This window comes from Pararge aegeria, chromosome 4 (genome assembly GCF_905163445.1).
Source record: "Pararge aegeria chromosome 4, ilParAegt1.1, whole genome shotgun sequence".
NCBI classification, from domain to species: domain Eukaryota; kingdom Metazoa; phylum Arthropoda; class Insecta; order Lepidoptera; family Nymphalidae; genus Pararge; species Pararge aegeria.
Window position 1 is genome coordinate 2,319,703 of NC_053183.1, and position 12,916 is coordinate 2,332,618.

The 12,916-nt window shown below is 32.8% G+C and overlaps 2 protein-coding genes across 2 annotated transcripts; one reads left to right on the forward strand and one right to left on the reverse strand.

Annotated features, from left to right (window-relative positions):
• Nucleotides 1-1,762: 1,762 nt before the first annotated feature.
• LOC120623434 (iron-sulfur protein NUBPL) lies at nt 1,763-8,245 on the reverse strand. Its single transcript, XM_039889462.1, has 5 exons — nt 8,186-8,245; nt 7,417-7,588; nt 6,498-6,663; nt 4,846-5,030; nt 1,763-2,217 (listed from the first exon to the last, which is right to left on the reverse strand). The coding sequence occupies exons 1-5, from the start codon at nt 8,243-8,245 to the stop codon at nt 1,847-1,849; spliced, it is 954 nt and encodes a 317-aa protein (XP_039745396.1). The 3' UTR covers nt 1,763-1,846.
• A 419-nt stretch (nt 8,246-8,664) lies between these two features.
• LOC120623376 lies at nt 8,665-12,756 on the forward strand. Its single transcript, XM_039889377.1, has 8 exons — nt 8,665-8,891; nt 9,042-9,392; nt 10,164-10,328; nt 11,416-11,504; nt 11,721-11,840; nt 12,046-12,147; nt 12,287-12,356; nt 12,467-12,756. Exons 1-8 carry the CDS (start codon nt 8,769-8,771, stop codon nt 12,641-12,643), a joined length of 1,197 nt encoding a protein of 398 aa, XP_039745311.1. The 5' UTR covers nt 8,665-8,768; the 3' UTR covers nt 12,644-12,756.
• Nucleotides 12,757-12,916: the final 160 nt, after the last annotated feature.

Consider the following 12,916-nt stretch of genomic DNA (forward strand, 5'->3'; position numbering starts at 1 on the left):
ATGGACCTTCCATTAATTTCTACGTCTAAATAAAAATGTAACACCAACAATTTATTAAAAGCGCTGCACGCCTCGCTTTAATTCCGCCATAACTTTTTAGTTATACAACATATTAAACTAACAAGTTATGATTAGGACAGGCTGTTGTCACTTTGTTTTTTCTCCAATTGAATGATACCACTTTGGTGCTGTAAGTGCGACTCTGTAATATGAGTATCCAAGAAACTAAAAAAAACTAGAATATTAGTTCCAGAGATTCTCATATTATGTCTTACTGGCGATTTAAATGGGGAAAAAATTGAAGCTATCATTTCTAGGACAGTGTTTAATAATATTATATGTCGGTGTTTACTGTCAAAGTTTTATACTGTTAAAGTTTGACATATGTCAAACTTCGAAGTTTTGTTTGATGACATGATAATTAAGTTATACTAGGGGCTCTGAATTTAGTTTGAATTAACTCAATGGACGGTCCTACAAATATTTATTATTAATTATTATTATTATTATATTTTAAAAGACAGAAAATATTTTTATAGCCTTTTTTTATTTATTCCCATTGTAACTTTTGAAAAGTAGTTGTGAATAATGTTCTGAATAAATGTGACTTTTATATTTTTCATTTATTTTTATTTACTCCCCGTAAACTGAGGTGTATTTTAACTAATAGGATATACTGCTGTCGGTCTGTGCATAATTTCAACGTTATTCTCATACTTTGACATGTTCAAGACTCCTTAATTATTATTTTTTGGTTTGGCAAAATTAATGGTAATTTGTTTAAATTATAGGTTACATGCTTACTGAATTTCAAAACAGTCTTCTCGCGGCTTAGCTCGTAAATTATTTTTAATTTTCCCTCCGGAACATTTAAGAAATCAAGATATAAGGTAGACTAAGTTCTTTTCAATTTCAAAGGCTACATGCATGCCAAATTTCATCCAAATCCGTTCATCCGGGTTCGACCCGGAAATGCAATTAAAGACTCCGTGATTCGATCCACATTCTTATCGCATCCAGAATGAGCTATCGTATGCGACATATTTTCCAGCGTGTCCATGATAGGAAATTTGAACTTAAGTTCCATTAACCACATCACTTCGGGTGACAGTTAAAGTACTGATGATACTGGATAACTCGATTGCTGATGTTTAGTTTAAAATCTATGCAAGGCTTTGTTACAAAAACGAACTTTCATATAACGCGATTTCAATCCCCCCTATAACACGGGTATTCCCACATAACGCGGGAATTTCCCAAATTATATTTATGTACTGTGAAATTAATAATTTATTTATATTTATTTATAACTTATATCAAAAATGTTCTGTTTTATTTGATTTTAGTAAAACTTCCATTGGATAGAAGCAGGCGTTACTTTGCAGAATACCATGATATGTTATGAAAATTAAGCCTAACTGAGTGAGAGAATCTGTATGGTGTTATTTATAAATTCTACAAAGTTTATACTCCACACAAAACAGATCTTCGACATAAACGTCCATATTTCGTTAAAATTTATTTTTCTCTTAATATTCGATTTAAACCCTCTTTAGCGAGAAAAGTTAAACTTGATTAATTTATACGTAACACGTTATACGGGGTCGTAAAAACGCGTTCTACGGGAATACTCCTACAACTCGTTTTCCTATAACGCGGAACCAATCTAACGTTTTATAGGATTACTGTATCGGTATATTAAAGTCAACATATTCGCTGCAAAGGTAGGTAGGTCAGTTGGTTTTAAGTTAAAATAGAGATATTATGTAAAACAGATCTTTATTTGTAAAATATTTTTTAAAATAGGTACAATTACAACAACTACTAAATTTGAGTTTATTTAATGCTACTGTTTGTTGGCTTTCGCGTCTGTTTGTTTGTCGCTTATATATTTGAACACTTTGTTGGCTAAATGCCTATATTTCTCCGCGTGAACGCTATCTGGTAATGCATATATCGCTGGCTTCCCGCTATTTATACATTCAGACATATTCGAGTCCACTTCGAAGCTTTCTATTATTTCTAATCCCATTTGATCGGCTGTCTGTTTGGTTTCGTTGCCGAACACGAAATTTTTGGTACCGCATTTATGACATATCGCATGCGACATATTCTCGACCAAGCCTACTATAGGAACTTTCAGCTTCTCGAACATGTTGACGCCTCTTTTTGTGACCTGCAATGCAGCCGATTGTGGAGTTGTTACGACTATTGCACCTGGAAATTAAAACAAACACTATACAACGTATAACCAATTTACGAAATAATGTTTAAGGAACCATAAGTACATATAAAAAGGATCACCATGTAAAAATATTAAATAGAAAGTAGGACAAAATCGAGCTCAAAGGGGTCGGTTACATAAATAATAATAAAATAATAAATAAATATATTACTACCATACACACATAGCCATCTAGCCCCAAAGTAAGCGTAGCTTGTGTTATGGGTACTAAGATGACTGATGAATATTTTTATGAATAATATACATAAATACTTAGAATATACATATAAACACCCAGACACTGAAAAACATTCATGCTCATCACACAAACATTTTCCAGTTGTGGGAATCGAACCCACGGCCTTAGACTCAGAAAGCAGGGTCGCTGCAAACTGCGCCAATTGGCCGTCAAACATACACATACAGGTGAAGCTAATATAAAGCGTGTAATTTTTGCATATTTATTTTTCAAAGCAAACGAATTCAAAACATTCTAAATGTCTACTTATGACGACCCTATTGGAGATAAAAGACAAACGCGTAAAAACGACACGATCATAGTACCTAAGCTACACGACGGGTAGCTAATAAAGTGACAGTAGTAAAGTAAAGTATCCGTTTCTTTCAGTTCTTACTGAAAGATGGCAGTGGTTTACTCAAAAACTATTAGGTTTTCTATTTCAGAGATAAGTCACAGAGACATACATATTGTACCTCTAAAGCCTGTAAAATATTATTTCGGTTTTTATTTACACGTTGTATAGAAATATGAAAGTGTAAGAATGTTTGTATTACAAAAGATGCGGAAACGCGGATTTGTTTGTTACGAAATCTTCAGGCACAGTGTAGAATATCTTAAAATCTCTTTCTTAGAATTTCGTGTTTCGCCAAACTGAGTGAGAATGAAATTTTTCTAGAAACCTCGAAAAATGTACAAAATTATTAATTTTAACGTTAACTGATATTACACATACGAAAGTTGGTTGTTTGTTCTACGTTCGATACATGACAAAATAACTTTATTTTTGGTAAAGCGTAAGTCGAAAGGACGAAGAGTCTACTTAGATAACATAAGTTTTAATTATAGTTATTTATTAAATATATTTGTGTAATATATATCTTAGTAGCTGTCCCGGCGAACTTCGTACTGCGGATCATTTTTTTTTTTTTGATGAATGTTTTATTTTAATACTTATTATCCTATTCCGGTCTAAGAGGAATCCAAAAAATCAAATATCATAAAAATTGGTCCAGCCGTTCTTGAGTTATAAATGGTGTAACTAACACAACTTTCTTTTATATATATATATAGATATAGATTGATTGCACGTGCACCACGTACCTAAAATCTACGTCTTCGGTTGCCTGGAAGTAATCGCTATGTAGCGAAAAGGCCTCCAAACTGTTATCCTCTTGATGTAATAATATAATAATAATAATAATAATAATCATTTATTTGTCTAAAAAACAATGTATACAGGTAACCAAAGCGTAACTTTAAAATAAGCTAGAGGCCCTGATAACTAAACTGAGTATAAACTGGTATGATAGTTATCAGTGCTCTCCCCGGTTAACAGTTGCAATAAGACAGACTTTGTGCCCATAATAACAAAATTTCAAAGTACATAATAATTAATATCTAGTCTATCTAATAATAGTAGTTTTGTGAGTATGTGAATGTGTGTATGTATGTGCATGTGTTCGGTAGGTATTTTATTCTTGTATAGAAAGTAAATTTTCAGTCTTATCATAATCTAAATCTAGGAGCCAGGATGTGTGTTTTGTATGTTTATATCTCGTCAGTGATGACGTCTAAGATGATAGGATGATTTTAGGGAGTATGGCAGTACCCATTACTCCTAATCGGTTCGTACGCGATATCGTACAGGATCGCTAACTCGCTTAGGGGCACGTCTTTGTCGGTAGGGTGGTAACTTTCCACTCCAGACCAGACAAAAGAAAATTCAGCAATTATATCCCTGCCGCGAAGCGAAATCGTCAAAAATCCCGAAGCATTAAATTCAAAATTCATCTTTTTCAAATAGTAGGACTATATCTTATATCTTTAAACGAGCATTTCTTGTATATATATATATATATATATATGTATATATAATATATAATTGAAATCTCGGAATCGGCTCTAGATATATCGATCTAGCTAGGATTCATTTTTAGAAAATGTCATTTTATTCGCGTTTTAAAATGACGGAAGTATGTAGTACGTGTATCGAAATTATCGGAAATGTTGTTTCTTTAAAAATCTATAAAACAGTCCGCGACAAAATACGAATATTTCTTAAGTCGGCTCATTCGCGGACGAAGTCGCGCGGTTTCGCTATTATATATATCTTTAAACAACCAATTCTATATATATATATAATTGGAAGCTCGGAATCGGCTCCAAAGATTTTCATCAAATTTAGTATACAGGGGGTTTCGGGGCCGATAAATCGATCTAGCTAGGATTCATTTTTAGAAAAAGTCATTTTATTCGTGTTTTCTGTTAATAACTAGTAATAAATAATAGTAAAACTATTTGAAATTTGTAAGTACTTTTGAAACGCCAAGTTAGTCTATTTTTAGTGACTCTACTATCGATTCGGTAGGCAGATACTCACCATCTATGGGCAAGTTTTGTGCGAGGGACAGATGCGTGTCGCCAGTGCCGGGGGGCGTGTCCACCACGAGGCAGTCCAAGGGTCCCCAGGCCACGTGTCGGGTTAGCCTGTCCAGCGCTTGCATAACCATGAGTCCACGCCACACCACCGCGTTCTCCCCGGACACCAGCAGGCCCATGGACATACTGCAGGAGTTATTCAATGTTTTGAAACAACCCATGTAAGCTATCTTTAACCAATCTTCTTCAACATTAAACCCTTATCACAACCTTCAGGTCCAAATCCATACAAATATTAATGCAAAAGGATTGTTTGGATAGAAGCAGAGTGAGGCGTTCGCGGAATTTCATGATACTCGTAGATTAAGCTGAATTTGCTTTAAATATATTCCGCGAGAAGTAAGTAGGAGAATCTGTATGGTGTTTTTCATGATTTCTTCAATGTTTATACTCCACACTGAACAGATCTTCGAGAAGAAGCGAAACGTGCGTAGAGGGTACATTGTCGAAGATCTGTTTGGTGTGGAGTATAAACATTGAAGAAATATATAGTACTAGATGTGCCCTGCGGCTTCGCCCGCGTAATTTTGGAAGGCAGCGTTCTGCTACATAGTCAACACCTATAGTCATATTTGAGATTTTTTCACAAACATTTTTTTTTCTTACATAATTTTTTTTTCAATGAAAACTATACTATATTATTTCTAATACCTCCAAGAATTATGAAGATATAATTATGAAAATTATCCATAGTTTTATGAAGATCGGTTCAGTAGTTTTCGCGTGAAAGCTTAACAAACAAACTTACATTCACATTTATAATATTAGTAGGGTATGCCTGCTAACCAAGAAGCGGCCGTATCACATCATGCTCAAGTTAAGTGGGTGCAGCGAATTCCGGAGCTTAGCTTTGAACCGTGATGCGATACCTTTTTTACCACGCTTCCTATGGGAGTTAATTATAAGACCTAGGCTAGGGAGCTCGTGCTACAAATCGGCGAAGCATAGTTAATAAGTTTTGTTTTAATATTACTCCCTGCTGCGACCCTAAATATAAGTAATTTTATAATTTTATTAGTGTTTTTACCTACACTTGGAGGAATTATATTTTTTTATAAATTTAAAATGCATATAAAAATAATAAATAATGCTATAAGACTGATGTAAAAGGCATATACTAATTTCGGCATTGACGGTAGGAGAGCCGTTGCTTAATTGGGAAAGCGCTCAGGCCGCGATTGCCAGAGAGTCGCAGGTTCATCCTGTCGATTTCGAAATTTTTTATATGCATTTTAAATTTATAAAAAATTAAATACACATAAGTAGTTTCATAATGTATTTTTTTATGTGTCTATCCGCCTAACTAACTAGCTAGGTAAATAGTGACAAATTTCTTATCTTGTAAGTGCACCACTGGCTTAAGGTTGGCCACCCCTGGTCGAAATAACATAACTGTAGCACAATACGCCAACCCGATTCCGTGTAGCTAGGGTGCTCGTTGTACGTATATATTTAAGATCATTATTTAACTTTAACATCTTTGATCTTTAACATTAAACTTAAAAAAATAAAATGTTGTGAGCGTACACTATAGAAGGACTTACTTTTACTTACTTATTATTTGACAATTAAAAAACCTTTTAAAATACATACCATTTGACTCCATAATTGAGAAGTGGTTCAATGAGGTTCTCGTCGTTAAGCATGGGCTCCCCACTGATGTTCATCATTAGTGGCACAGACGGTCCGAAAACATCCGCGTCCAACAGACCTATCTCCTTGTCGGGCTCTATCACTTTCATAGCACATGCGAGATTCACTGGAACAAGATAGTATCATTGAATTGCATATACTGTTTGCCTTTAACCTCCCTCTCTTACTGTGTCCCCGGTATATGAGATTGAAAGAACCTAAACTATCAATCATTTATGTAGTTCTGCACAGCAAAATAATGATATGTTATTCTTGACCATATTTCTGACTAAATGGCTGTAGCCTTACATAATTCAGAAAAAATTTCGCTTTAAAAAAAATTTACGAAGTATTTAAAAAAATTAAGGCATACAATATAAATGGTTTATGTAGACATTATGTTAGAAAATAAATTAGTTATTGTTACTCTCCGACACAATCACTAATAAATTAATTGCCTCTTTTACTCTCTGTCCTTTCAACAAACTCAATGCCAAAAATAAAGCTGATCGGTTACTAAGATGACTGATGAATTTTTTTATGAATAATATACATAAATACTTATAACATGCATATAAACACCCAGGCACAGAAAAACATTCAAGTTCATCACAAAAACATTCTCCAGTTGTGGGAATCGAACCCATGGCCTTGGAATCAGATAGCAGGCTCTCTGCCCACTGCGCCAATTGGCCTTTGGAATAAACAAACACAATTTTAAATTGATAATATTAGTGTTGACTTTTATTTCATTTTCACAGTTAAACTTTGTTATCTAAATTATGCAATATTTTATGATTATGATTAGTTGGATTACTAATAAATGAATAAAGAAAGACCAGTATATCATATAAAAATGTAATTCCTCACATTCACATACCAGCAGTGGTAGTCTTCCCCACACCTCCTTTACCGGATGCCACAAGTATAATACTCTTAACTCCAGGCAAAGGCTTCTTCTCTGGCAGCCCTCGGGCCATGACTTTTGCTCTGTGCTCATTGACATCTGCTTTATTGTGTTGTTGCCTTAGGATAGTATTTGATGGGAAAGCCTGTAAAATAGTTTTTTTTCATAAGCAGTTAGTATCATTATAAAAGTTACAATCTTGTCAAACCTTTACATCTTTAATTTGTATTACTTTTGGTATTCAGTCATACACACAATCTTTTTATACTGAAATAAAACAGAAAACTGACACTTTTTTACAATTCATGACAATATTTTTATTTATGGTGCAACTTCTGCTGGGCAATCCCTATTATAAAATAGCTATGAAGCAGAGATATGTGTTCAATTAACTGTATTAACCCAATCTTTATGGTTCAACTTAACAAGATAAACCACAGTTCCCAAAAATACTAAAAAATGATCACATCATAATTAACAGGTAGAGCAAACAGTGGGCAAGACATTCAAATAGTTATTTACGACAGATACATGACACCCACTATTTAAATTTATTTATTTTAATTGGCCTGGTAGTTCTTGTGATGAGGTTGTTCAAACATACAATCAAACAATTTCAGTATATTATCAGTATGTGTTGTGACTAGAATCTCCTGCGCAAGTCAAGTAATCAATTGTTCGCTTAAATAGGAGCTGTATTAAAAGACGCAATAAATAATTAAGAGTTTTTAAGTGTACATACTGTGTTTACTTGTGTAACCAGTAATCCATATACCCTCGGTACAGCTCTGTGTATATTCATTGCAAAAAATGTATGCTTAAATATTTATATTAATCAAAAATGAGGCCTATTCTTACAAATTATTAAATTTTTGCGGAAAAATACTTCCGAATTCGCGAGCTTTCGAATGTTTCGGATCGCGAAATACACAGATGAATAATTATATACTTCGCGAAATGTCAGTACCATCTGTCATGCGTAGGTCATGCGGGGTTTTTCAGTCTGCCATAAATTGATAACTATATGATTAATATTTGTAATGTAAAAAAATAATATTTTTTATTGTAATAACAGCATCAATCAACTTAAAGTCTGTGGGGATCTTTATACTATGTAAATAAAATAATCGATGAAAACGCACTTTCTGAACGTTTTACGTTCCTGACAGTTGACACCATAGATAATGTCTATGCTAATACCTGACACTGTCAGATGAGATTCGACTTGTGAAATTTGAGTGATGTTATGTATTTCCCTGCAGAGAAAATTTTCATTTTTTTTATGAGATAGTAGGATAGTATAGGTTAATATTATAAATGTGAAAATGGCAATCTGTTTGCGTACATTTTCGCATAAGATTTTGCCAATCAACGGAATAGTTACTACTAAAAATCATTCCAATCGACTCACCCGGAAAATTCCAGTGCGGACACAATTTCTGGAAGACGTAAGTGCATTTTTTCCGGTAAATAAAGAAGCCTGTAATGACTTTAACTAATAATAAAACAATGTAATTTCTAAGTTAATGTTGGATAGATGATTCTTTCACCTCCAAATGATTCGAAAATGATGCTAAAAGAGGGACAATTTTTTCCAGTTTCTCAGCAGACGTCGCATATCCAGTTGCCAGGTCGCAACAAAATGTGCTACGGAAGCGAATATAGACGATGCGTACATTCAACAGATTGTTATCGCCAACAATTATATAAATCGAAACACGAACGAAAAGAACCCTAACCTAACCTTAAAAGAGGAAATAGATTTCCGAAACACTGAGGAATTGATGAAAAAGAATGAGAACCTTCGAAACTATTTCAATTACCGTACAGATGGTATGAATGTGCTAGGTTTGACAAATGATGATTATATAGAACAGAAGAGTTCTTATAATTTTAATGTAATGCCATCTATTAGTATGAATGATGTAGACTTTTCGAAATGCGATGAGGTGAGTGCACACTACTTCCTAAAAATTATACAACCTAGAATAAGATTCAGATGGTATAAAGTTCTTAGTATTTCATGGATTCTACCAGCACATTATGTGGATGGACGGCACCAGCAATTTATCATAATATCATATACATAATTCATAAAAATCATGTAATACTTATGATCCAGTAAATTGTGACTAAAAACTACAATAATATGTATATATTGTTTGATATATATTGATTATAACAGTGTAGTAATATATTATTTCTTGACAACTTGGACACATGTTTAGGGCAGTGTGGAAATTTAAAAGGTTCTTTATTGACAGATTATATTTTATCCAGTTTTGTTTGTATAATTAACAGTTTAAACGTAAAAAAAGCAACTGGTGCATTGAAAAGTTAATCCAAATCTAAATTTGTTATTTGTGCCTTATTATATTGTGGCACTCTGAACTCAAAATAAAATACAATTTGACATACTGTCATAATGATCCTAATTTTTCAACAGTAAATTATATTATTGCTCATTTTAACTATCTATACTTAAACATATATCTTTATGTCAATTTAAATTTAAATGATACAGTTACAAATGTTGTAACAAAGTTAATATACTTTCATTAAATAAAATAAAAATGGATATTAATTTAAATGTCTCCAATAAAGTAAAATAATAGAATGAATGCATATGCTTTATTGTATGCCACATAAAATACAGTTTTTTTTTTGCAAAGATAAAGTTAACACAATGTTAAGCTATTAATAAATACCCCTTGCTATAGGACATAGAACCTACATGTCTATCAGACTTTGAACGTGATGCAGTAGCATATTGCAGAGGGCCTACAGTTGCAGCACAGATCTCCCAGCCAACCTCAGAGCCAAGTCAGGATGGCAAACCCAGTGAAGAACAACTCATGAAGGTGTTTCATACACTTTCTACAACTGTAAGTGTGTGTGTGTGTGTGTGTGCATCAGTTACATTTACCCTCAAAAGAACTTAACAGTTTTTGATGTGGTTTCTTCATTACATTGGTGTTAGTAGCTATTAGTAAACTTTTTTGTGACACAAGCTCATCCAGAGAAGAGTACCATGTTTTTTGCCTGGTGTAATTTCAGACACAAGATTTAATTTTATAAATTTAAAATGCATATAAAAACATTGATAATTCCTCCAAATGTAGGTAAAAACACTAATAAAAATTATAAAACATAAGACTTAACATCTAAGCCTCAGGTTCATGATACAGGCTAACTTAGAGTGATGACAAGATGGATAAAATGAACCTCAGTTACTCAGATATACAGTTTGTATATTTTCACTTTCAATAAACTGCTGTCCTATTCAGAAGTGTGATTAGGAGGGCACTAATTTAAGACAATTATATGGATCTTATTGTTGTACCACAACCAAATGAGATGCAAATAATTATGAAAGGTTGAAAAAGAATGAAGGTTGGATGAATAAGTGACCTTTATCTGTTGTACACATTGATTGTTTTAGTTATCACTAGGATGATAGTTTGCAAAGACAACATGTACATAACAAATGGATAGATTCAATACTTTTGCCAGACTGTTTCTCCTGTTCAGTTTTATGTGTTTTATGTGTTTGTGCCTAAATAGAGGCACAAACACATATATCAACATTTGTGTAAACAGGTTTGGAATTTGAATATTATGTTATGGAGCCTTGCTTTTCTGTCAGCTATTGTTATTTTATTTCCAAAAATAGGACACATTTAGAACTTGTACGCATAAATAGCTGGCATAATATAATAACTATTTTAAAAGATGTAATCTTCTAAAGTTTACTGAGTGATTTTACTGGTGCTCTTTGGTGTGTAAACTGAAACTAAATTTACAATTTAGCTCTGACAAACTTTTCAGGTGATCAACATGATTTATAAATCTATTTTGAGTGGTTGTTTTTTGTATTTGAAAAAATATTTAAAATATTCAGTCTTATAGCACAGTGCATTCACTTGTTTTAGTATTCACTTATTATTTCTTTTATTCTTTGTTTTGTTTCAGATGCCAAGCTTGTTTGTGAAGCCGTTAGACTACTCCATCTATCATCCAAACTTGGTCTTTGTTAACAATATTAGAGGAGTCACAACAATGTAAGATAGTTATGTTTCGACTGCCCATTGGCAGAGTGGGTAGAAGGGTTACAAAGTGCAACTAGGAGCCATTACTTTTACTAATTTTGCTGTTTGATATGAGAGAAAATCAGAAAATTAATCTCTGATTTTTATTAGAAACAAGAATAACTTAAAGAAAATGAAAATGTAATATAATAATAATTTTGAATTAATTGAAATATTTATATATTCCAGAGGCTTGTTCCACTACGTAAGGCAAGTAGCACTCTTGCGCACAGTAGCACATATCAAATTCGCCTATGTCAACTTTGAAGTTTTAAAAATTACTGCTCATCCGGAAGACTCCTCAGTCAAGTAAGAAATTCGTAGATATTTTTACAGTTACATTTTATTACGAAATAATGAACTATGTTCATAAAGAATAAGGTTGACATTTTAATAATTCACCTACTTGAATTGGTAATTGACTTGTTATAATGTTTGTATATTCTTTGACTTTTTTTTTGTGTTGCAAGGCATTTCAATGTCAAGCGAATAAAAGTATTGTAAATAATTGCAGGATGAGATGGCGAATCAGGGGAATCTCGGGGCTCAAAGTGTTCTTCATGTTTTGGAAATACAAACTGTGGAACCTAAAACAAGTGTTTCAAGATCAAGAATTGTAAGACATTTAACAATAATTTTATTTCATGGCAATTCTTTGAAACTACTATAGCTTTTATACTCATGTATTTCAAATTGAAGTAAATTGTATGTAATGTAATTTTAAATATTTTATGAAATACTTGTTTTTTATTCAGATGGTACGATGGGTTTTCTACATTTTATGTTGGATCTGATGGTCTCATTCAGAAGCATATTGCTGACAAGGTAAACTTTTATTTTGTAAATCTTAGGAATTTGTTTACAACAAAAAGTTTAGTACATATGTACTTATATGTATTAGTACATTACTTTTAAATATTAAAAAAAAATTGCAGGTAATGCCAGACCAAGATAGGATAATTGATGATGAAGAAAAAGCGCCGATTGCTGCTAAGATCGCACTTCTGATCGGTCTTCTTCCCCGAAATTTTCTATCTGATGCATCTCCATGTTTCACATCAACACCTGGTATTTCCGACTGTACAGAAATTCCCTTCAAAGTTTTAGAATAAAATCTAAGTTGCCATCTTACCATAGTGCTATGTGCGTAGACATGAAGATTCTAGATTTGCCTCAGACTACTAAATTACTACAGGAAAGAGAAAAATGAAACAATTACAAGCAAGTTTGCTTGTTTGTTTGCTAAATGTTATATTATTTTTAAACAATGTGATAAGATAGATTTGGACTTCTTTAGTCTGTATCCTACCATTTTACTTCTATCCTTAGAATGTTATATTTCATCTTTCAACATTAAAAAAAACATATAGGACTCTCAAAGTAAT

Bases quoted from the DNA above. Each gene is read 5' to 3' on its own strand.
- LOC120623376 (XM_039889377.1), top strand. From the start codon at position 8,769: ATGGCAATCTGTTTGCGTACATTTTCGCATAAGATTTTGCCAATCAAC. The intron at 8,892-9,041 runs GTAAGTGCATTT...AATTTTTTCCAG, and splicing joins GGACACAATTTCTGGAAGAC to TTTCTCAGCAGACGTCGCAT. The intron at 12,148-12,286 runs GTAAGACATTTA...TTTTTTATTCAG, and splicing joins GTGTTTCAAGATCAAGAATT to ATGGTACGATGGGTTTTCTA.
- LOC120623434 (XM_039889462.1), bottom strand. From the start codon at position 8,245: ATGAATATACACAGAGCTGTACCGAGGGTATATGGATTACTGGTTACA. The intron at 7,589-8,185 runs GTATGTACACTT...ACTATTTTACAG, and splicing joins TGGTTACACAAGTAAACACA to GCTTTCCCATCAAATACTAT. The intron at 6,664-7,416 runs GTATGTGAATGT...ATCTTGTTCCAG, and splicing joins GGGGAAGACTACCACTGCTG to TGAATCTCGCATGTGCTATG.